General features: G+C 38.0%; 1 protein-coding gene across 4 annotated transcripts in view; it reads right to left on the bottom strand.

Moving 5' to 3' along the window:
* Positions 1-3,653: 3,653 nt before the first annotated feature.
* Positions 3,654-26,288, bottom strand: part of FYB2 (FYN binding protein 2) — a 122,824-nt gene continuing 100,189 nt past the window's right edge. For all 4 annotated transcript variants that reach the window (XM_046026124.1, XM_046026126.1, XM_046026127.1 and 1 more), the window contains exons 14-20: positions 24,579-24,607; positions 22,383-22,443; positions 12,611-12,697; positions 9,650-9,731; positions 6,614-6,770; positions 6,460-6,493; positions 3,654-6,223 (exon numbers count right to left, since the gene is read on the bottom strand). In XM_046026124.1, the coding sequence (XP_045882080.1) occupies positions 6,202-6,223; positions 6,460-6,493; positions 6,614-6,770; positions 9,650-9,731; positions 12,611-12,697; positions 22,383-22,443; positions 24,579-24,607 (472 nt within the window). In that variant the 3' untranslated portion in view covers positions 3,654-6,201. The remainder of the gene's footprint in view (positions 6,224-6,459; positions 6,494-6,613; positions 6,771-9,649; positions 9,732-12,610; positions 12,698-22,382; positions 22,444-24,578; positions 24,608-26,288) is intronic.

Below are 26,288 nucleotides of genomic sequence, written 5' to 3'. Positions count from 1 at the left end.
TTTATTTATTTGACATAGAGAGCTCACAAGTAGACAGAGAGGCAGGCAGAGAGAGAGAGAGAGAGGAGGGAAGCAGTCTCCCCGCTGAGCAGAGAGCCCGATGTGGGGCTTGATCCCAGGACCCTGGGATCATGAGCAGAAGGCAGAGGCTTAACCCACTGAGCCACCCAGGCGCCCCCGTAGGTGCCTTTTAGTTCTGTTGACTATTTTCTTTGCATTGAGTGTATGTAGCTTTTTTTATATTGATGGAGTCCCAATTTTTCATTTTTGCTTTTGTTTCTCTTGCATTTGGAGACATGTCTACCAAGAAGTTGCTATGGCTGAGGTCAAAGAGGTAGCTGTCTGTGTTCTCTAGGATTTTGATGGATTCCTTTCTCACATTTAGGTCTTTTATTCATTTTGAGTTTATTTTTGTGTATCGTGTAGGAAAGTGGTCCAGTTTCATTCTTTGCATTTGGCTGTCCAGTTGTCCCAACACTATTTGTTGAAGAGACTTTTTTCCATTGGACATTCTTTCCTGCTTTATCAAAGATTAGTTGACCATGTAGTTGAGGGTCCATTTCTGGGCTCAATTTTCTGTTCCATTGATCTATGTGTCTGTTTTTGTGCCAGTACAATACTGTCCTGATGATGACAGCTTTGTAATACAGCTTGAAGTCCAGAATTGTGATGCCTCCGCTTTGGTTTTCTTTTTCAACATTCCTTTGGCTATTCAGGGTCTTTTCCGGTTCCATACAAATTTTAGGATTGTTTGTTCCAGCTTTGTGAAAAAAGGTGATGGTATTTTGATAGGGATTGCATTGAATGTGTAGATTGCTTTGGGTAGCATATTTGTTCTTCCAGTCCATGAACATGGAATGTTCCATTTCTTTGTGTCTTCCTCAATGTCATTCATAAGTGTTCTATAGTTTTCAGAGTTCCTTTACCTCTTTGGTTTTTTGTGTAGTTGTTAAATAGGATGGATTCGTTGGATTTCTCTTTTTTTGCATCATTGGTAGTGTATATAAATACAGCTGGCCTCTGTGTATAGCTTTTATGTCCTGTGACTTTGCTGAATTCCTGTAGCAGTTCTAGCAAACTTTTGCTGGAGTCTTTTGCATTGTCTATTTATGTATTTGTTTTGGTGTCAGTTTTCATTACTGTTTTGTTATACTACAGCTTTGTAATATAACTGGAAGTATGGAATTGTGACATCACCAGCTTTGCTTTGTTTTTTTCAAGATTGCTTTGGCTAATTGGGATCTTTTGTGGTTCCATACAAATTTTAGGATTGTTTTAGTTCTGTGAAAAATGCTGTTGGTATTTTGATAGGATTTGCATTAAATGTGTAGTATTTTGGGTAGTATAGACATTTGGGTAGTATAGACATTTTAACATTATTTGTTCCTCCAATCCATGAGCATGGGGTGTCTTTCCATTTCTTTATGTTGTCTTCAATTTCTCTGATGAGTGTTTCATAGTTTTCAGAGTACAGGTCTTTCACCTCTTTGGTTAGATTTCTTCCTAGGTATCTTATTATTTTTGGTGCAATTGTAAACGGGATTATTAATTTCTCATTCTGCTGCTTCATTACTGGTGTATAGAAATGCTACAGATTTCTGTACATTGAATTTGTATCCTGTGACTTTATTGAATTTATCAGTTCTAGCAGTTTTTTTGGTGGACTCTTTTGGGTTTTCTATATATAGTACTGTGTCATCTGCAGATAGTGAAAGTTTTACTTCTTCCTTACTGATTTGAATGCCTTTTATTTCTGTTGTCTTATTGCGGTGTCCTTTAAAACCATTGTCTCCTTGATTTTCTGTTGATTTGTCCATTGATGTCAGTGGGGTGTTAAAAGTCCCTTACTATTATTGTATTGGTTAGTTTATATTTGTTACTCACTGTTTTATGTATTTGGGTGATTCTGTGTTGGGTACATAAATATTTACAATTATTGTATCTTCTCGTTGGTTTGTCCCTTTTATGATTTTATAGTGTCCTTCTTTGTCTCCTGTTACAGTCTTTGTTTTTTTTTAATATATATATTTTTTATTTATTTGACAGAGAGAAATCACAACTAGGCAGAGAGGCAGGCAGAGAGAGAGGAGGAAGCAGGCTCCCCGCGGAGCAGAGAGCCTGATGCGGGGCTCGATCCCAGGACCCTGGGATCATGACCTGAGGCAAAGGCAGAGGCTTAACCCACTGAGCCACCCAGGCGCCCCTACAGTCTTTGTTTTTAGAGTCTATTTTGTCTGATAGAAGCATGACTGCCCTGGCTTTCTTTTGACATCAACTTGCATGATGTTTCTCCATCCTTCACTTTCTATCTGCAGGTGTCTTTAAGTCTAAAATGAATCTGTTATAGACAACATATAGATGGGTCTTTTTTTTTTTTTTTAAAGATTTATTTATCTGGATGGGGGGACAAAGGGAGAGAGAATCCTTTGTTTCGTCCACTTACATTCAAAATAATTATTGATAGATATGTATTGCCATTTTATTACTTGTTTTGCGGTTGGTTCTGAATATTTCTCTCATCCTTGTCTTTCAGAATTTGCTGGTTTTCTTTAGTGATATATTTGGATTTCTTTTCTTATTTTTTGCGTACTTATTAGTTGTTTTTGATTTGTGGTAACCATTAGTTTTGTATGTAATATCTGCATAAGGGGTCTACATTAAGTTGATGGTCATTTAAAGTTTGAACCCATTCTTTACCCCTTTCCTCCCCATGTTTTAAGTATTTGGTGTCCTGTTTACATCCTTCTATTTTGTGAATTTCTTGACCAGTTTTTCACAGAAATATTCATTTTTACCACTTTTGTGTTTCCTACCTTCATACTGTCATTTTAGTCTTTCCGCTCAGAGAGTCCCCTTTAATATTTCTTGCGGGGCTGATTTAGTGGTCATGAACTCCTTTAGTGTTTGTTTGGGAAACTCTCTCCCCTATTCTGAATGATAGCCTTGCTGGTTAGAGTATTGTTGGCTGCAGATTTTTCCCATTCAGCACTTTGTAAGCCAGAAGAGAATGGCATGATATATTCAAAGTTTCTGTGAAAAAAATCCACTGAGGGGCGCCTGGGTGGCTCAGTGGGTTAAGCCTCTGCCTTCAGCTCAGGTCGTGATCTCAGGGTCCTGGGATCGAGCCCCGCATCGGGCTCTCTGCTCAGCAGGAAGCCTGCTTCCCCCATCTCTTTCTGCCTGCCTCTCTATCCACTTGTGATCTCGTCTGTCAAATAAATAAATAACATCTTTTAAAAAATCCACTGATAGCTTCATGGGGTTTCCATTGTATGTAAGTCTTTTGTCTTGCTGCTTTTAAGAGTTTTCATTACATTATGTCTTGATATAGATCTGCTTTTGTTGGTGGTTCTCTGTGCCTATTTCCTTCCCCAGATTAAGGAAGTTTTCAGCTATTTCGTCAAATTCTCTCCCTCCTTTTCTTTCTTCTGTGACTCCTATAATATGACTGTTACTATGTTTAATGGAATCATTAAGTTCCCTAAGTCTGTTCTTGTTTTGTATATTTTTTCTTGTAGTCAGCTTGATTACTTTCCATGACTCTGTCTTCTAGGTCATTAATACATTCCTCTGCTTTCTCCAGCCTGCTGTTCATTCCACCAAGCCTATTTCTCATTTCATTTATTGAGTCCTTTATCCCTTCTGTGTTATTCCTTATCTCTGTGTTAAGGATCTCACTGATGTCCTCCACTCTTTTCTCAAGTCCTGTATCCTGATGATTTTTGCTTTAAATTCTCTATCAGGCATGTTACTTGTATCTCTTCTGCTTAGATTTCCAGCCATGGCTTGTCCTTTTATTTGGGACAAATCCTAATCATTTTGTCTAAGTCTCTATGCCTGTTTCTGTATTAAGAAAGTCAGTTACATCTCCTGTTCTTGAGGGTAATAGCTTTAGGAAGAAGTTCTGTAGTGTCCTGCAGTGTAGTATCCCCTGTTCCCCAGGCCTGGCGCTTTTGGGAGTGTCTCCAGAACTCTGGCTGGTTTATCTTCAGGCCAGTTGTCTGCAGAGGTTCTCTTTGCCTGTTGTGGGCTGTGGCCCTGGGCTGAATGTGGTGTTTTTAACTAGAAATGAGACCTGTCACTGTTGCCACTGGAATTGAGGTCTCACAAAACTCCCAGGTTGGGAGATGGGGTGTTGCTAGGGGTTTGGGCTGGTCTTCTGGGGGATGAGGCTTGCCACCCTACTGAGGCAAGCAAACTAGGAAAAGTAGTTCTTCCAAGCTTGGGTAGGTGGGGGGGACTTGGTGTAAGCAAGTTAGGTAGTGAGTATGGAACTGTGCTTGTTCCTGCAGGTGGCTCTGTGCTTATGCTGAGGGGTGGGGGAGGGAAATGGCCCTGTCAGTTCCTTTGTTCCTGGAGGGGTCTTGCCCTGAATGCTCTCCTGAGACATGCTTAGAGCTAAGCAACTAACCTCCCTACTGTGTGCCCCAGATGCTGGCTGTTTCCACACTGTTCCTGAGCTATCTGTCTTGCCCTTTCTCCACGAGCAGCCCCAGTGTCCTCCATACTCTCTCAGAGCCAAGCACACTGACCTTTAAAACTCCAGGCTTTAAGCCCTGCTGGAATTTGGCCCCACTCCCATTCCAAGCCACTTGCTCTGGGAATTCATCTTGCACTTTTTGACAACAGACAACTGTGACTCCCTTCCCACCACAGAGGCCATGATCCATTTCTCTCCCAAACTGTGTTTCCATACTTTTTACCTTCTTTGGTGTGGCCTCTTCTCTACCTTTAATTGTGGAATTTGTCCACTGGTCTTCAGATGGATTTCTGGGGTATTTAGGTTGATATATTCATGGGATGAAACGAGTCTAGAGTTCTTGTATTCTGCCATATTACCCTTTCCTCTATGAATACTTCTGCTGCTTCGCTTTTATTGGTGAGTACCATTTGGAACATGAAAAAGAAGATAAAAGTATCTAGAAACTTAAAAAATAGTCTCACAGCAAACCCTAAGAGACTGTTAACTACAGAAAACAAACTGAGGCTTGCTGGAGGGGAGGTGGGTGGGATGATAGCATTAAGGAGGGCATGTGCTGTAATGAGCACTGTTATATGCAATTGAAGAATCACTGAACTCTGCCTCTGAAACTAATACACTGTATGTTAATTGAATTTAAGAAAAATTTTTTAAAAGTCACAGTATAAAGAATGAGGTCATGGGACTAATTCCATCCCTTGAAGGCTAAAGAACAGAGCAAAGGGGTGCCTGGATGGCTCGTTGGTTAAGCATCTGGCTCGTTGGTTAAGCATCTGACTCGGTTTCAGCTCAGATTGTGATCTCAGGGTTGTGAGATAGAGCTCTGCTGACCGTGGAGTCTGTTGGAGATTTTTCTCCCTCTCCCACTTGTGCTCGCTCTCTAAAATATACAAATCTTAAAAAAAAAAAAAAAAAATACAACGGAGCAAAATTGTTCAGTTTTTCAGTGTTGAAAATGCCAACGTTTTTTAAAACAGCTGTATGCCCCCGTAGAATGTATCTCCTGGTTAGGCAGTTATTTACAGCTCCATCTCATTTTTTCTTAGGTGTTCAGGCATAGAATTATTTTTCTTACTTTGGACAACAGGATGTTTTAAATTGACAGCGTATATTATTTAAATTGTGTTAAATATATTTAGGCTCTTCCTTTAGGAATAAATTACTTTTTAGCATGCTGTTCCCAAAAGGAGCCAATATTGAACAGCATTGATATTTTTGATTAAGGAGAAGGATACTTACAGACTGAGCCATAACTACATTTTAAGATTATACCTTAAATCTGAGTATTTTAAAGTCCTTGGTTACACTATTTACTTCTCAGAAGTAAATTGTACCCAATTTAAATGCACAATATCTTCTGGAAATTATAAACATTCATGTGCTAATATTAGAAGCAAACTAACCATCTGCACAGCTGCCTAGGTGCCATAAGGCGTCATTTCCAACTTGAGCTATGGCTCATTAAATAGATGCTCAAATGCTAACACACAGTGTTTCACACTCTCTTGAGTCAGCAGTGAAACAGAGACTGACATAGACATTGAAAGATAACCATTTAGGAGTCAAACCAACATCTGAATGTGGAGGGTTTGTTTTTCTCTTCTCCATTTCCACAGATCCCCCATCCCATTTGACATGCCAACTGAACCTGAGGTGAGGCAGGTCTGAGCTCTCAGACTAGTCCTTACTAGTGCAGCCCCTGCCACTGGAGCTTGATCTTCCTAAGGTGACCAGCCTTGATGCCTGAGAAGACAGAAAAGTAGAGGCCAGTGGAGTAGTGAATGGCAGATTTCTTACCCAATTTGATCATCATACTCTGTAGAGAAGTCACAATGTACTCAGGAGACAAGAATAAAGTCTATTCCAAAGTAATCCTTAAGTAAAATAAATTCAGTAGTCTTTCTTTGAGACTAATGTATACAACAGTGTATTAAGTTTTTTAGAATTCATGATTTGTAGTATAAAATCAAACCACTTACTTGAAATCTAGATGTTCAATCAGTACATATCCATCTGTAGAAACAAAAATCACCATTACTAATCTGAAAGTTATAGCCAGAATGCTGCAAGAATGCTTTGAGATTTTTCTTTTAAACAGTGACAAGTTTTATGGGTGATAAGCCAGCAACTTACATTTGCCTTTGGAATTACGACAAATCACTAGATTTTCTTCAGTGGTATCAATGACTTGTAGTTCTTCTCCAGGGGTTATTGGCAAATCGAATATTCCATTTCTTGAATTACTGGAACATGCAACTGCTGTGTTGATGACAGTAATCTCTTTGTCATACTGAAAGAAGAAATTACTAATCAGACTGTGTGTGCAGTTTTTATTCTAACAAAATTAATGGAGGATGTAAGATAGTAACCTCAAACTCAAAATACTGAATATTGACCTCTAAAGGAATAGGAAAATAGTAGTAAAATGCAACAATCTTACATTTAATTTGGCACAGTCATATTTTCAAAGTGTTTTCATACTTCTTATCTAGTTGTACTAGAATGAATTCCAGTGGATGAGATATTTATAACATGGGTATAAATTAATTTCCATGGATGTTAAGTGTTCCAGTAATAAGGATACCACCCCACTCAGGAATGGGGAAGTTTAAAAAAGAGGGAAAGAAAAAAACCTCCTTGTGTATAGCGCTTTAGCGTTTATAATGTCTTTACATACCTAGCATTTCTAAGTGGCCCTCTTTCTACTCTTCCTCTCTGGGTGGGCTTATATATAAAGTAGTAGGTATAGGGGACAATTCTCACTCTCCTGGTGTCAGAGACAGGCATTTGTGAAAAAACTGATGAGAAATTCAATTTATGACCTTAAAGGAGGTTTTCTTCTGTGTGATAAACTAGCCAACCTATACAAGTCTAGGTATATCACCTTCTAATGGATTGATATCTGTTGACTCAGAAAAAGTTCTACAGTACAAAGCTTATATTTACAGATGTGTGCTTAACCAAATTAGGGTGGCCAGACATCTCCCTCTGCTCAGGACAGTCTGCTTATATCTAGTGTCTCCACACGTACTTAGAATTAGGATTAGGTATGCCTTCTTCCACTCTCAGAAGTGTGTGGAGTTTGAATGATAAAATACATCATTCTATACCAAATGGGATCTGATCCACAAGATAGATTTTTCTTTTGTCTAACAAAGTGATAGCTTCCTCACTGGTTGATTTCTTACCCTTTTCCAGGCCATTGTTCATTATGAATATAGTGATTTCTTAAAATGGAAATTAATCAGGTCATTTTGCTTTTTGTCAAATTCTAAAGATTCTTCATTGCTTTCATGATAAGATCCACATTTCTCAGCTTGACATTCAGGTTCTTTGGCATATGGTCATTTCCCATGCTCCCATTTCTGTCTCATTATGAAGTCACGTCAAGCTATGTGATGGTCCTGAATATACCAGCTACCTTTTATACTTACCGGCCAATGCTCATGTGGTTTTCTCTGCCCAAAACACTTTTTTCCTCTTAAACCACTTCTCATGAAGACTTAAACAACAGCAATGTATAATTTTCTGTTTAACCACACTTTGTCTATACTCCTATTACAGTATTTAATAAACATGTCTTAAAATGAAAATGGAAGACAGTTTTATTCAACCTTGTACTCTTAATGCCTAGCACAAACGAGGCACCAAACTTTTGTGATTTGAGCTGAAAAAATTACTAGTGTGGCATAGTTTTTCTAATGATATATAAGGAAAAGTCACCACAGGTAATAAGGAAGAATGGAATCATACACATGAGATATGAGACAGTCACAAAATGAGAAAAGCACTAAATGGAATGTAAGGTCAATTCAGCAAGTAATTGTTACACTAATGTTTCTCAATTAATAACATCACATTTGCAGTAAATAATTTCATATCATGGCTTCTAGATATAACAGCTCTAATCAGCTTTGGTCCAAAGCAAGAGTTATTAATGATTCTGAGGGATTTGTGTATATCTTTTTTTAGTTCAGTCCAAAAACATTTTTGGACATTTACAAAGGTAATTTTATTCTGCTCTGCACATGGATATAAAGATAAGATAACCCTGTCCTCCAAGAGCTCATAGTTTAATTGAACACATATTTGCCGTAATGTTAATGCTTGTGATGAGCTCAGATATAGAGGTATATAGAGGAAGAGGAATTTCCTTAATGAGCAAGTGTGGGTCAGTCTTCCTGGAGGAGAGGAGATGCCTTGATGGGTGTTGATAAGTGAACGAAAGCTAGTCAGATGGGGAAAAGTAGTAAGAGTATCACCAGATAGTTGGAGCAGACCAAGTAAATGTCTGGAGGAAGGGAGTAGCAGGACAGGGACTGAAGTGGATGTTCATAGAAGGGACGTAACTGAAGAGTTTGTTGCCAAAGCCTGAAGTGCAAGGTGAAGAACAGCAGGAAATAAAACCTGAAAGACAAGAAGTTATGAAATGAAGAGCTTTATAGGACATGTTAAGAAGCCTAATCTTGACCCATTTCATAATGGGGAGTAGTAGTAGTGATGTGGAGAAATTCTGTGAGCAGGATGTCCACATTCTCTCTCTCAATCCAGTATCTGGGACCTGGGAGCTATTCAATATGTTTCTTAATTCTCATGGTGACAGTATATGAAATGATAAGGAAGGACTGTTTGAACCTTGGAATTGAGGAAATACTCCATGGATTCATAATGACAGAAGAAGTCAAGAAGCTTCAGATACTGATTCCTTCATTCACTTGTTTCATTTGTTTATCTCGTTGTTCAGTCACTCACTGAACTCCATGTGTCCAGATATGTCGGGAGGTAGGGAGCAAACTTGAATGAGACAAAATCTTTACTCAGACAGTACTTGAGTTTAGCTCAGAACACACACATACACAGGCTGTATTATAACAGACCAGTGTTAGGACAGATATGTGTATAACAGATAAAATGTGCTTAATTACTTTCCCAAGAAGAGTGGGTGACAGTTGAACAGAGCCTTAAGAATAACTTAGTTTTTCCAGGCAGAGGGGATATCAGGTATAAAGGCATGATAATTTGAGAATGCATCAGGAAAAAACGTTATCAGCTGTTTAGTTATGGGTCCTATCTATCCCAGAGGCAGAGGTGCAACACTTGTAGGATCTTTAGTAATATTAAAAGCTAGGAATTTCTGTTTAAAACTTTTACCTTCAGAGGAGAACATACCTCAAATTGTTCTCTAAAACGTTTTTCTTCTTTTTCCATTCTCATCTTTTCCAAGATTTGCTTCTTGGTTCGGAAGAAATTTCTAGAAGATAGAGTGGCAAGAAATATACAGGTCAGGTTAAATGTACCATAATAAAACTCTTAAGTTCCCAAATCTGTAAACTCATGCTACTTCAGGATAAATTCAGGTATAATTTTGTATGTATATACTTTTATATAAAATCATATATGTAGGTATTTGTAGATGATTATGTACATAACACATATTTCCAGAAGAGTGTCAGAACAGCTGAACAGCATAAGTAATACCAGTTGCTTTTTCCTATAATTAAAAAGGCTGTACGGCACCTGGGTGGCTCAGTTAATCATCTGCCTTCAGCTCAGGTCATGATTCCAGTGTCCCGGGATCATGCCCCACATCTGGCCCTCTGTGAAGCAGGGAGTCTTCTTCTCCTCTACCTCTCCACCCGCCCTGCTTGTGCTTTCTTTCTCTCTCAAATAAATAATGAAATCTTAAAGTAAAAATGTTGTAGGTTTTTAATACCATGATAATAATTAGGGATAAAATAAAATTGGTTAAGCAATTTAAGTTAAACAAAAAAACTCCTCTGAATCAGGATTCAAAGTATAATTAGCTTGTTCAAAAAATCATAAATCTTTGTACTTCACTCAGAGAACTGTTCTGTTTGCTGAATCGTTCTGGAAAAGATTCAGATTAAGAAAGTAAAGTAAGATACCACAAAATAAGTGCAAAATTGTCAGCACGTAAAAGTTGATAGATAACCCTACAGCAGAGGCCGTTTACACTCTTAATCCTCCCTTTTCCTCCCTCCTATTCTTCACATGGGGGTTGGTGCTTTTGTAGCAGTTCAGTATATTGACAGAAGGAAAAAGGCAAGTCCTGTTAGTTTTATTCAGAAGTGTCTCCTACATCTTTTTCATTCTGTCCCAAGATTATAGTCACTGCCACATTTTCACTTCTTACGTGAGATACCATCTTCCTCTTGCCTCTCCTTCCTCAAATCCATCTGCATACTTGCCTCCAGAGTCATCTTTCTAAAATGTAATTTTTGTGACACTTTTGCTTAAAACTTTGTCTCTAGTGCCCACAAGATAAAGTCAAATTCCTTAGTCTGGTACACACGGCATTTTATAAGCTAGTCCCAATCTACCTTTCAAATTTCTCTCTCTCTCTCTCTCTCTCTCTCACACACACACACACATCTATGTTAGAACATCTTAGAAAGTGGGCTATCGTTTCTATGCCTTTGTACCTGGGATATCCTTCTCCAACTTCTCTGAAAATTTGTCATTTTTGTTTCATAAAAAGATTATAAAAGGGTTGAACTAACAGAATGCATTTCTTACTGGTGGAACAAGTTATGGCAGAAACCATTTTAAGGGACACCTGGGTGGCTCAGTGGGTTAAAGCCTCTGCCTTCGGCTCAGGTCATGATCTCGGGGTCCTGGGATCGAGACTGGCATTGGGCTCTCTGCTCATCGGGGAACCTGCTTCCTCCTCTCTCTCTCTGCCTGCCTCTCTGCCTACTTGTGATCTCTGTCAAATAAAGAAATAAAATCTTTTAAAAAAAAAGAAAGAAATAAACCACTTTAAAAGGAATAAAATCACTCAAAATTGATATAACAATCTACAGGAATATGGTAGCTCCAATATCACATTTTAAAATTTATCATATTTTAACATTTATCCAGTTGAAAGTAAAAGTAAACTATAATATCAGTTTGTTGTAAGAAAAAAAGCACTAGAAAATTGCTTCCTGAAAGACGTAGGTATACATTGAAATACTAAACTTTTTTTTTTTGTGGAGAAATGTCAAAAATTTCATGGGTATTTTCCTCTTGAAATTCTGTTTTGGTATGCTATATAAAATTATGAAGTTTAAGGTGGAGAGATGCTTTTGTAGTCTACATCTTTTGAACTTGGGGAAAGTAAATTACATGAAGTCTAAGCCCAAAGAAAATAAGGTTATGGGAAAGGCCATCCTGTTGTTTATCAACAGACACTCCATCCTCTGAGTTTAAATATGTTATAGACAGATGTCTGCTTTCTTTTAGACTTCCCCATTACAACTTTTCTAAACAGGTTTCCCAGAGCAGACAGACCACACAGTGTTCCCAGTTCAATGGCTATTTAAACAAGGATTTCCCCAAGACAACTGTTAAAAGTATCTCAGATCCGTGCCCTGTGCTCCAGAGCACAGATCACATAGTAACCACCTGAAACAGTAAAAACAGCACCTCCTGCAACAGCCAGCTGGGTACTTGAATCACAAGAATGAAGGTTCGATCATGAGTTGATAAAACATTCTTTTTAAAATTCTAACTCTAATATAGTCATAACTAAAATTGTGTTTTAGGGAAATTGGTCTTGTTATATGATCGTATTTCTCAAAGTTTAAGTTCCAATTGGTGTATTATTTAAGTTCATCTATAGGGGAAAAGTTCATACAGCCTAAAAGAAGACAAAGTTTTTTCATCATTTGATAATGGTTGGCTTACTCCCTATCTACCAAAGTCTGGATGATGACAAGAGAAATGTGTGTGGCACTTTTTTTTTTTTAAGATTTTTTATTTATTTATTTGACAGAGAGAGAGATCACAAGCAGGCAGAGAGGCAGGCAGAGAGAGAGTGAGAGGGAAGCAGGCTCCCCGCGGAGCAGAGAGCCCGATGCGGGACTCGATTCCAGGACCCTGAGATCATGACCTGAGCCGAAAGCAGCGGCCTAAACCACTGAGCCACCCAGGCGCCCCTGTGTGGCACTTTTCATTTTCATTTTTTTTCTCTTTTAATCCTCTCAACTATAGTGATGTAGTTGCTATTCTCATTTTATAGATGAGGAACTTGACAGTCAAATTTAATGACTTGCCTAAAGTCACACAGCTCTAAGAGGTATAAATTTCAGCAGATTAGCAGTAATCTAAGTATACCTGTGCTCCTACCTTTCTGATTCTTCAGCACCTTTTCTCTCTTTCTTTTCCTTTGCCATCAAAAACTTGGGTTTCCAAGTTTTTAGTTTATTTTCATCTCTAAGGAGAAAACATTTTGAGCAAGTAAATATTTAACTGAAACTTTTATGGAAACATCAGTACTTTTTGGACAATAAGGTTTTATAAAAAAAAAAAAAAAGTTAAAACATCACCTAGAAGTATATTTGGATAATCCATGTCAAGATCAGGCTGTAAATATCTTAAGCTTTGCAATATATCATCTTTGTGGTAACTACTAAACTCTGCTATTGTGACTGTATTTACAAAAACAAGTGGCCAGCTATTTTGGCCCATAGACCATAGTTTGCTGACCCCTGATGTGTGATGATCCAAATCTGAAACCAGAAGCAAAGGATCAACCTGCTTATAATCACATTTCCCCTCCTGAGCCTCAGTGTCTTTGCCTCTAAAACATGAATAATATTAACCATTACCTTGAGATATTAACCATTACCTAGAGGGAGGAGCTGGGGAAGATGGCAGAGTAGGAAGACCCTAAACTTACCTTGTCCCATGGATACAACTTAGATAACATCTCCATCAGTGTAAATAACCCAGAACATGATTTGAAGACTGGCAGAACAGACTTCAAAGCTAAATGTAAAGAAAAAGCCATACCGAAGAGTGTAGGAAGGTCAGAGTCACTGTAGGGAGCTAAACAGACCCTTAGGACTGTACACAGGAGGGAGGAAAGCCGTAGGCATGGAGAAAAGAAAGAAACAGACACTCCAGGCATAGGAAAGGTGAACTCACACCCCAATATTTGGCTTTAAAAACCAGAGGGGCTAAATTTTATGATTTCTTAAAATCAGTGGGGCTTAACACCTGGAACTTCAAAAATCAGCAGGCTCAATCTGGGAGAACCAAAAGGACTAGAGTAAGTGGAGTCCTTGCCCTTAAAAAGAAAGCAAAACAAACAGCTCCAAGGAGATACAGGCTAGAAGCAGCAGTTTGAAAAATGCCTGGGACAAGCAGGAGGGAGAGTTGTTTATCAATATCTGAATAGGCACTGGAGGGATAAGAATCTTCTCCAGAAACAAAGGAGCAGGCAGGCATCATTTCCTCCCCTGCCCCCTAGCCTTGACACCACTGGGAACCAGTGCTGTGAACACTCTCCACCTAGCTTGCTAACACCACTCACCTGCCTCCATGCACTTCTGGGGATCCACCCCCTCCAACCTCTCCTACCTCATCCTAGAGGTTGCAGGTCCCCTCCCATGGCGCATTGGGGGAGACCTTGCTGGCACTGCACCTACCCTTGTCTTCTCCTATGAACATGCCCCTCCTATATGCATTTGGTCAAGCCTGCAGTGTGCAAGCAGCCCCGGCAGGGGCCAGCACCACTGCAGGGTGATTCCTGTTCCAGGAGAGGGAAAGATAGTCATACACATGGGTCAGACTCTGGCTCCAGCAGTGGGCTGGGGGCAGACATCTGGTCTGGCTGCAGGCCCCATCCACCAATGAAAGCTTCTGAGGGAACAACACAGGGAAACTGCCCTGCAATTCAGTGCTACTGCACCTCTGGCAAATACCTGGTCAGAGTCATCTCAAACCCAAGGCAGTTCCAGACTGGCCCACTAGTAACACAGGGACCAAAACCTGCCTGCAACAGGTTAGGGAGCCATTGCAGATGACTGAAGGCCAATGTGGCTCAGCCACAACAGCAAGAGCTACACAACACACATAGGAGAGACTCCAGAAGCACCAGGTTCTGGTGAACAGGGGACACTATACTGCAGGACACTATAGGACTTCTTCATAAAGCTCCTACTCTCAAAAACAAGAGATGTAGGTGACTTTTGTAACACATAAACACACAAAGAGTTAGACAACGTAGGAGACAGAGGAATTGTCCAAAATAAAAGAACAGGACAAAATCATAGCAACAGACCTAAGCAAAATGGAGATAAGTAATATGCATGGTAGGGAATTTAAAGTAATGGTCATAAAGATACTAGACTAGAGAAAAGAGTGGAAGACCTCAGTGAGACCCTTTACAAAGAGATAGAAAATAAGACAAAAAAAAAAAAATCAGAGATGAAGAACTCAATAACTGAAGTTAAAAATGCACTAGATGGAGGTACACCTGGGTGGCTCAGTTGGTTAACCGTCATACTCTTGGTTTTGGCTGAAGTCATGGTCTCGTGGGTGGTGAGAGCCAGCCCCACTTTAAGCTCTCTGCTCAGTGTAGAGTCTACTTGAGATTCTGTCTCTGTTCCTCCCCTGGCTCATGCTCTCTCTGTCACATAAATAAATAAAATCTTTTTAAAAATATACTAGATGGAATAAAGGGTTAACTAGAGTAAGTGGAATAACTGATTAGAGACCTGGAGGACAAAGTAATGCAAAGGAATTAAGCTGAATAGGAGAGAGACCACCACCACCAACAACAACAACAAAAATGGAAAGAGACTTAAGGAATTCAGTGACAACATCAGGTACATTAACATTTACTTTATAGGGATCCCAGAAGGAGAAGAGAAAGAAAAGGGGGCTGAAAATTTATTTGAAGAAATGATAGCTGAAAAATTCCAGAATCTGGAGAAGGAAACACATTCAGAGCCAGGAGGTACAGCAAGTTCCAACAAAATCACCCTAGGAGGTCCACACCAAGACACATACTGATTAAAATGGCAAAAAGTAGTGACGAGAGATTTTTAAAAGCAGCAAGAGAAAAGAAAACAGTTACATAAAAGTGAAACTCCATAAGGCTATCATCTGATTTTTCAGCAGAAATTTTGCAGGTCAGAGGGGAGTGAGATGATATCTTCAAAGTGCTGGAAGAAAACAACAACAACAAAACAAAACCCCCTGAAACCTTGCCATCAAGAATACTCTATCCAGCAAGGCTATCATTCAGAATAGAAACAGAATAGAAGGAGAGATGAAGAGTTTCCCAGACAAATAAAAGTTAAAGAAATCCATGACCACAAAATCAATTTTACAAGAAAGATTAAAGAAGATTCTTTGAGTGGAAAGGAAAGACTTTATGTAGGAGTAACAAAAACAGGAAGCATAAAAGCAGTAAAAATATGTATAAAAATCGGTCAAGGGATTCACAAAATAAGAGGATATAAGGTATGACATCATATACCTAAAATGTGGGGAGAAGAGGAGTAAAGAATGGGTTCAAACTTAAGCAAACATTAACTTATAATAGACTACTATATGCAGAAGATGTCATATATAAACCTAATGGTAACCATGTATAAAAAACCAATAATAGATATGCAAAGAATAAAGAAAAAGGAATCTAAATCTATCATTAAATAAATCAGCAAACTGTAAGACAAGAGAGCAAGAGAAGAACAGAGAGAAACTACCAAAACAACCACAGAGCAAGTAACAAAATGCTAATAAATATATACCTATCAGAAATTACTTTGAATGTAAATGGACTAAACACTCCAATCAAAAGACACAGGGTGACAGAATAGATAAAAAAGCAAGACCCATCTATATGCTGCCAACAAGAAACACTTTAAAGACACCTGCAGATTGATCATAAAGGGATAAAAAGGCATTTTTCATGCAAATGAAAGTGAAAAGAAAGGGTAGCAATGCTTTTATCACAAAAAATAGACTTTAAAACAAAAACTGTAACAAGAGACAAAAAAAGATACTATATACTCAAGGGAATGATTCAACAAGAAGATATAACAATTGTAAATATTTATACATCCAACATGGGAGCACCCAAATACATGAAAAAGGTAATAACAAATGTAAAGAAAGTAACTGACAGTAATATAATGGTAGGGGATTTTAACATCTCACTTACATCAATGGACAGCTCATCTAAACAGAATCAACAAGGACACCGTGGCTTTGATTGATACATTTGATCAGATGGATCTAAGAACATTCCATCCTAAAACAGCAGAATATAATTCTTTTCAAGTGCACAAGGAACATTCTCTGGAATAGGTCACATATTAGGTCACAAAAAGGCCTCAATAAATTAAAAAAAAAAATCCGTCATACCATGTGTCTTCTGATCATGACACTATGAAACTAGAAATCAACTACAAGAAAAAAATCTAAAAAGAACACACATACATGAAGGTTAAATGACATACTACTAAACAATGAATGGGTCAACCAATAAATCAAAGAGGAAATCAAGAGATGATGGAGAGAAATGAAAATGAAAACACAAGGGTTTCAAATCTTTGGGATGCAGCAAAAGCTGTTCTAAGAGGGAAGTCTACAGACACACAGGTCTACCTCAAGAAGCAAAAATCTCAAATGACCCAACCTTACACCTGAAGAAGCTAGAAAAAGAACAAAGAAAACCCAGACCAGTAGAAAGAAATAATAAGATCAGCACAGAAATAAACAATATAGAAATATAAAATAATAGAACAGATCAATGATACCAGGAGCTGCTTCTTTGAAAAGATCAATGAAATTGATAAGAACTTCTAGCTAGACTCACAAAAAAGAGAAGACTCAAACAAAATCAGGAAAAAAAGAGGTGAAATAACAACAGATACCACAGAAATGGAAAGGATTATAAGAGAATATTATGAAAACATATAACCTACCAAAACTGAATCAGGAAGAAATAGAAAATTTGAACAGACTGATTACCAGCAATGAAATTGAATCAATAATCAAAAAATTCCCAAGAAACAAAGCCCAGGAACAGAAAACTTCACAGGTAAATTCTATCAAACTTTCAAAGAAGATTTAATACCCATTCTTCTCAAGTTATTCCAAAAAATAGAAGAGTAAGGAAAGCTTCTAAATTCATTCTATGAGGTCAGCATTATCCTTATTCCAAAACCAGATAAAGAACACATCGAAAAAAGAGAACTACAGGCCAGTATCTCTTATGAACATAGATACAAAAATCCTCAGCAAAACAGTATCAAACCAAATCCAACAATACATTTAAAAAATTACCACGATCAAGTGGGATTTGTTCCTGGGATGCAAATGTGGTTCAATATTCACAAATCAATCAACATGATATGTCACATCAACAAGAGAAAGGATAAAAACCATATCATAATTTTAATAGATGCAGAAAAAAAAAATTGACAAACTACAACATCCGTGCATGATAAAAACTCTCAACAAAGTTGGTTTAGAGGGAACATACCTCAACATAATAAAGGCCATAACTGAAAAAAAAACCATACCCACAACTAACATCATCCTTACTGGTGAAAAACTGAGAGCTTTCCTCCTAGGATCAGAAATAAGGCATATATGTCCGTTCTCACCACTTTTATTCAACATCGTACTGGCAATCCTAGCCACAGCAATCAGAGAAGAAAAAAGGAATAAAAAGCATCCAAATTGGTAAATAGCAAAACTTTCACTATTTGCAGGTGATCTGATTTTCTATACAGAAAACCCAAAAGACTCCACCAAAAAAAAAACTACTAGAACAGATAAATAAGTTCAGTAAGGTTGCAGAATGCAAAATCAATATAAAGAAATCTGTTACATCTCTATACACTAATAATGAACCAGCATAATGAGAAATTAAGAAAGCAATCCCATTTATAATTGCACAAAAAATAATCTAGGAATAAATTTAACCAAGGAGATGAAAGACCTATAATTTGAGATCTACAAAACACTGACGAAAGAAATTGAAAATGACACAAAGGATATCCCATGCTCATGGATTGGCATAACAAATATAGTTAAAGTATCCATACTACCCAAAGAAATTTAGAAATTTAATGCAGTCCCTATCAAAATACCAATATTGTTTTTCACAGAACTAGAACAGACAATCCTTAACTTTGTATGGAACCACGAAGGACCCTGAATAGGCAAAGCAATCTTTAAAAAGATGAACAGGGGCGCCTGGGTGGCTCAGTGGGTTAAAGCCTCTGCCTTCAGCTCAGGTCATGATCCCAGAGTCCTGGGATCGAGCCCCGCATCGAGCTCTCTGCTTGGCTGGGAGCCTGCTTTCCTTCCTCTCTCTCTGCCTGTCTCTCTGCCTACTTGTGATCTCTGTCTTTCAAATAAATAAATAAATAAATCTTTAAAAAAAAAAAAGGATTAACAAACTGGAGTCATCACAATCTCAGATTTCAAGATATACTACAAAGCTATAGAAATCAAAACAGTATGGTAGTGGCAGAAAATAGACATAAATCAATGGAACAGAATAGAAAATCCAGAAATAAACTCACAATTATATGGTCAATTAATCTTTGACAAGGAAGCAAAAATATGCAAGGGGGAAAAGTGTATTTAAGAAATGGTATTGGGAAAACCAGAAAACTACATGCAAAAGAATGAAACTGGACCACTTTCTTATACTACACACAGAGATAAACTCAAAATAGTATAAGGACATCTGTCACAGCAATATCTTTCAAGACATGTCTCCAAAGGCAAAAGAAACAAAAGCAAAAATGAACTTTGGGGACTTCATCAAGTCATCAAGGAAACAGTCAACAAAACAAAGAGGCAACCCATGGAATGGAAGAAGATATTCGCAAATGACACTACAGACAAAGGGCTGATATCCAAGATCTATGAAGAACTCCTCAAACTCAACACACACAAAACAGATAATCATGTCAAAAAATGGGCAGAAGACACGACAGACACTTTTCCAAAGAAGACATACAAATGACTAACAGAGATATGAAAAAATGTTCATCATCATTAGCCATCAGGCAGATTCAAATCAAAACCACATGGAGATACAAGCTTACACCAGTTAGAATGGCCAAAATTAACAAGACAGTAAACAACAAGTGTTGAAGAGGATGTGGAGAAAGGGGAGCCCTCTTACATTGTTGGTGGGAATGCAAGTTGGTGCAGCCACTTGGAAAAGTGTGGAGATTCCTTAAGAAATTAAAAATAGAGCACCCTATGACCCTGCAATTGCACTACTGGGTATTTACCCCAAAGATACAGATGTAGAGAAAAGAAGGGCCATCTGTACCCCAATATTCATAGCAGCAGTGGCCACAGTTGCTGAACTGCGGAAAGAGCCAAGATGCCCTTCAACAGATGAATAGATTAAGAAGACATGGTCTTCTTTATTTTTTCAGTGTTCCAAGATTCATTGTTTATGCATCACACCCAGTGCTCCATGCAATACATGCCCTTCTTAATACCCACCACCAGGCTCACCAACCCCCATCCCCCTCCCCTCCAAAACCCTCAGTTTGTTTCTCAGAGTCCACAGTCTCTCATGGTTCGTCTCCCCCTCTGATTTCCCCCAACTCACTTCTCTCCTCCTTCTCCCAATGTCCTCCATGTTATTCCTTATGCCCCACAAGTAAGTGAAACCATATAATTGACTCTCTCTGCTTGACTTATTTCACTCAGCATAATCTCCTCCAGTCCCATCCATGTTGATACAGAATTTGGGTATTCGTTCTTTCTGATGGAGACATAACATTCCATTGTACATATGGACCATATCTTCTTTTTTTTTTTAAGATTTATTTATTTATTTGACAGACAGAGATCACAAGCAGGCAGAGAGGCAGGCAGAGAGAGAGAAGGAAGCAGGCCTCCTGCTGAGCAGAGAGCCCAACGTGGGGCTCGATCCCAGGACCCTGGGATCATGACCTGAGCCGAAGGCAGAGGCTTTAATCCACTGAGCCACCCATGCGCCCCTGGACCATATCTTCTTAATCTATTCATCTGTTGAAAGGCATCTTGGCTCTTTCCACAGTTTGGCAACTGTGGCCATTGCTGCTATGAACATTGGGGTACAAATGGCCCTTCTTTCCACTATATGAGGATTTTTATTACCAAATCATAGGTTAAGAAACTAAGGTTCAGAGAGTTAAGAGGATATACTACAAGTGCCATGGATGCCATGTTGTAGAAATTGTACCAGTGCCATTTTCAAGATCCCCATCTTCTCCCTTCCCTTGCTAACTCTCTAGGAGACATTCTAATGAACAAAAGGAAATGAAAGCAAAGGTCTGGAATATCTAGTGACCATCATCTAGAGCTGTTTAGATTTCTCAATCTAATACCTACCTACCAAAGTGTGACATGCAAAGTAGCCACGTTTGTGGAGAAATTGGCACATCTACCATGTTTATTTAAGATTTCAACCCATTTCTTCCAAATACTGTTGGGTAAAGTATCTTAAAATGCACAAATAGATACATTTTTTAACAAGAGAATGATTTAAAGAGCATCAGTTGATCATTGTACCAAACAATTAGAGAAGTCATATTTTTCTAAAATATTCAAAGAACATTTATAAAAATTGACCACACACTAGGCATAAATCACATCTTAGAACATGTCAAAGCACTAATATCAACTATTCTCTCAGTGTACTAATATCTTATCCATACTTCTATATCTTATTACTTTAGTACTTATTATTTAGTACTTACTAATATCTTATTATGTTTCAGAGCACCATTCAATTAAGATGGAAAGGACAATAGAAAAGGGAGCGTGGACACAGACCTTCAGACATATGGAAAGTTAGTATGACAAAAATGACATTGTACCTCCATGGGGAAAGGTGGTACTAGTCAATTAATCATGTAGGACATTTATCCATATGGTAGAAAATTTAATTGGATTCCTAGCTACTTCATTATAGTACGAAAACACAAAAATCAATTCCAGATAGGTCTAAGGTTTAAATATAAAAGGCAAAAACCTTAGCAGTTTTAGAAGAAAATACAGGAGGATATCATATGATCTTAGGATGAAGATTTCTTTAAAAGATTTTAAAAGCAACACTCAATTGATAAATTCAAATACATTAAACTTAAGAATTTCTATTCATTAGAAGACTAGGAAGAACACTGCAAAGTCAAGTTACAATATACAAGAAGGTGTCTGCAATATATGTAACTGACAAAGGAATGGTATGTAGAATACATTTTAAAAATCTACAAATAAATAAGAAGACCATCAGCCCAATAGGTAAATAGGAAAAAAGTGTCAACAGGCCTACAGAAAGAAAGATATGAATGGTGAATAAACATATTAAAAGGGGCTCAACACTTAGTATTTTATACCTACTAAATTGATGAAAATTAAGAATTTCTTCTGTGCTAAGTATTGGTGAGAAGGTGGATCAATATTCCCCTTAGAAATGGTTGGGAAGGTTGTAAATTGGTATAACCACCTGGAAAATCAGGTCGGTGTTTTTCTTATAAATTTGCCTTCTCTACATAATTTGCATTTCCCTTCCCTTAAGTATCTCTTAGACAAATTCTTGGACATAGTCATAGAAGAGATTAGTAAAAATATTTATAGCAATAGTGTTTATAAGTGCAAAAAATTTAGAACCCTATATGAATAAAAAATGTGCACAGGGGACCTTTATTTTTAGTCATCTAGTTGGGAGAGAAAGCATAGATAATAAATAGCTAGAGAGAGGGCATCGAGTTTCAGGACAGTTTCTCAATATGTTATAGTTATTTCATATTTGAGACCAGAGGATCTGTCAGACAGTGCTTGCTATCCTCCAGGCTGCCTTGTACATAAGAGGCTATTAAATAATGGTGTGTTACATTGAAATGAGTTCCAAGCCTCTAGATTCAAAGATATGAAACAGATTGAAAGCTCTAGTAACTTCTGAATCACCTACTAATGTTAGGTGATTCAGACTACTAACTGTCTATGTTATGTTACAAGCTGACTTTTCATCCAATCTCTAAGTCTCTGTAAAGGTGGTCCTCTGACCATATTTAACAAAGCATTGGAAAATGTGTTGCATATCAGTAGGGATGACCAATGAGGCAAAATGACTTACCTTGACTCTTTTTCATTTATCTCCACATTATCATAGATAATAGCTTCCTGAGACCTAAGTTCTGGGTTCAAGACAGGACCAAAATAGTCATTAGGTGTGGTTTTTTACAATCCCTCACTTTACAAATTATCCACAAAACCCAATTATCCAGGTGTATCCCCACAACTGTTTTATCAAAGTCTTGTCTAGAATGCAGATAGGCTGGAAGGATCAAAGAACAAAAACAATCTCCATTTGAGAAATTTAAATGAGAGATGAAAAAATAGTGGCATGCCCTAATATCTCAAACACAGACATATATTTATATCAATTTAATTTCATGCAGATTTTCGGAAAATATGCATTGCTGAAAGGATCATTTTTAGAGTAGGTTCCCATCATCCTGGAGCTGGACAAAGATATTCTACTTCTAGAATAGTAAGAGGGCTTTTCCTAATTCCTGGGAAAAAGACAGTTTAAGTAGAATATTCATGTAGATTTTTCTTCCATTATTTTTCTTTCAAACCATAGGCAGCTGCTTTTCTATAATAATCTTGCAAAAAATTGAATTTTAGTGAATAATCACAATTAGACATTTTCAGTTTAGGATATTCACATTCCTGGGGCTCGACAGAGAATTCTATAATTTTTTTTAACAAGTGAGGGTGGGGCAGAGGGTGAGGGAGATAGAGAGAACCTTAAGCAGGTTCCATGTCCAATTGTGGAGCCCAATACAAGGCTCTATCTCACAAACCTGAGATCATGATCTGAGCTGAAATCAAGAGTCAGACATTTAACTAAGCTACCCAGTGCCCCAGAATCCATGTTTATTTAAGTGATTCACCACTTGAGTCTGAGAACTTCTTGTATAATTATTCATAATTCATAATTGATTATTCATAAATTTGGGTGGCAGTACAATGCATATCTGTTCTTTTTTTTTTCTTTATTAACACATAATGTATTATTAGCCCCAGGGGTACAGGTCTGTGAATCGCCAGGTTTACACACTTCACAGCAATCACCATAGCATATACCTTCCCCAATGTCCATAACCGCCCCACCCTCTCCCTACACCCCTCCCCCCAGCCACCCTCAGTTTGTTTTGTGACATTAAGAGTCTCTTTTGGTTTGTCTCCATCCAGATCCCATCTTGTTTCATTTATTCTTTTCCTACCCCCCTAACCCTCCATGATGCCTCTCAACTTCCTCGTATCAGGGAGATCATATGATAATTGTCTTTCTCTGATTGACTTATTTTGCTAAGCATAGTACCCTCTAGTTCCATCCATGTTGTCGCAAATGGCAAGATTTCATTTCTTTTGATGTCTGCATACTATTCCATTGTATATATATATATATATACCATATCTTCTTTATCCATTCATCTGTTGATGGACATCTAGGTTCTTTCCATAGTTTGGCTCTTATGGACATTAATGCATACCTGTTCTAAGCTGGCTTTTTAGATTTTTATTTGGACCAAGAGAATTTGGGGAGACCTGTGATTTTACCAGGTTTATTTATATAACCTTCATTTGTTTAGTACAGCCAACTCATATTTCTGAAATATAATATACATTTGAATTGCCTAATCAGAGAGAACTCAAAGTACCATCATGGCTAGAGCTCAAAAACAAAAACCGAGAAACAACTCAGCCCTCTTTTATTGACAGATTCAACTTACTGAACATGCATTGAGATCATACTATATATCAGGCAATATGCTAATTTGTGCACTACTGTTTTCATATTGAAGCAAAGAATATTCCAATGACCCATTCTTGATGCAATTAGTATGTGTACTGTAACGTGATCCTGCCCAGCTTATTATGTCTTAATTAGGGTGATTTGGCTGTCAATTCCTTCAAGATGCTATGTGGTACACTGTAAAATGCACAAACTTTGTAATCAGAGAGATTTGGGTACAAATCTCAGATCACTAAAGTATGGATGTGGGTCTAAGCCTCCCTGAAAAGATTATACCTATTTTTCTGGGATTTTAAGAGGCCTGGTATACAGTAGTTACTTAAGAAACGTTACTCATTACTCATCTTCCTCAAAGTAAGTAATAAGGTGTGTAAAACATCTTTGATTTTTATGTATCAATTTTTCATTAAATGTAGAATGAAGGAAGAATGACTCCTTCTCTCTCCTTGCCCCTGAATATGCTAATGCTGAGTAGTTTTGTACCAGCAATTAGTGAATGTCACTTACCTAAATCAGGCAGCGAAATTGAAAATGCACTGTAGATTGACAAAAGACATAAAAGGGTTACAGAAAAAAACCAGGTTCAGAGAGATTAGTTGATCCATCTCAAATAACCTATTGATGACTAGGTTTCTTGATGCAGGTGTGTCTAGGCAAAGATGTGAAGCAAAACTTCCCTACAGCTTTGTTCTGATTAACCTTCCCCTCAATTCCAAACCACCATTAAAAAATGAGCTTATATATCCCCAGGACCACCCATTATCTGCTCCCCTTTCCTAACTAGACAACCTCAGGCTCTGCCTTTGTCCATCCACAAGATCCTGTTTCTGCCTTATAACCTTTCCAGATGCCTACCAAATACAGTTATGCCTCATTTTATTGTACTTGGTTGTACCGCACTTCATACATAACCTGTGGTTTGTATAAATGGAGGGTTATGACAACCCTACATCAAACAAATCTATCAGCACTATTTTTCCAACAGCATTTTCTTATTTTGTGTCTCTGTTATGTTTTGGTAATTCTCACAATATTTCAAACATTTTCACTTTTATTATATTTGTTATGCTGATCTGTGATCAGTGATTATGACTCACTAGATTACTTTTTAATTAAGGTATGTACTTTTTTAGACATTGTTCTCACTTAATAGACCACACTATAGTGCAAATACAACTTTTCTATGAATTGGGAAATCAAAAAATCTGATTCAGTTGATCGTAACATCTGCTTTGCTGTAGTGGTCTAGAACCCAACCCACGATATCTTGAGGTGCATCTGGATATCCCCTGTGGGATAAATATGGTCAAAGAGAACTACCCTCTGCAGACACAGGACCCTGCCTTTGTATATGGTTAAGCCAAAAGAATATCTTGAGAGCAGAGTTCCAAGCCAGGGAGAAATGGAAGATAGCAGATTGTTAAGTGGGAGAGGACATTTGGCCCAAGTAGACTGTTTACACAGTTAAGGAGATGGACAGAAGTATGGTGTGGTAGAAAAAAATTCATGTATTTTAAGCAATTAATTTAAGTTCAGTCCTACAGGTATTAAGGGGACATTGACCATGGTCCAGGCCCATGTGTTGTGTATACAAAATGATCAAACCAAGTTTCTACCCTGAAGTAGCTTACTGTTTAATGAGGGAGACCTAAAGTAAATTAGTACAGCACTGTGTGATAAGAACACAATACAGGATTGTCCAAAGAAATAGCACTTTTGGGAAAAACCAGCTAACCTTTACGCAAGCCTTGGTGTCTTCATTTCTAAAGTGCATACTAGCTCTATCTCGCAGGGTGAGTATTAGAGCTGGGCGGGGTGTACCTAAGTGGATGTGCCTGGCCAAGGAGCTGAGGGTGGTCACTGGTCCTGATTTTGGTAACTGTATGACCAGACTAGGTGCTGTCAGAATAGAGGAGAAGCGGCACCTGGTCCCTGGAGTTAGAGAGCTGAATCCGACTCTCAGTTCTGCCACTTACCCACTTACCCAGTGCAAGTCACATAACTTTTCAAAGCCTTAATTTTTCATCTGTGAAATGGAGAGAAGAGTTTCTATCTCATGGGGTCATTGTGAAGATTGGACAGAGAACCCATGTGAAGCACTTCACCCTCCTAGTCCTCAAGGTCTAGTTAGCACATATCCTTGGCCTCTCCACTCAAGGGCTCCTCGATCAACGGAGCCTTTCTTAACAGTTTCAGTTGGGCCAGGGTGGTTGTAGC

Source organism: Meles meles, chromosome 1 (genome assembly GCF_922984935.1).
Source record: "Meles meles chromosome 1, mMelMel3.1 paternal haplotype, whole genome shotgun sequence".
Classification (NCBI taxonomy): domain Eukaryota; kingdom Metazoa; phylum Chordata; class Mammalia; order Carnivora; family Mustelidae; genus Meles; species Meles meles.
Note: the sequence above shows the minus strand (reverse complement) of the source record. Positions and strands in the feature narration are given on the sequence as shown.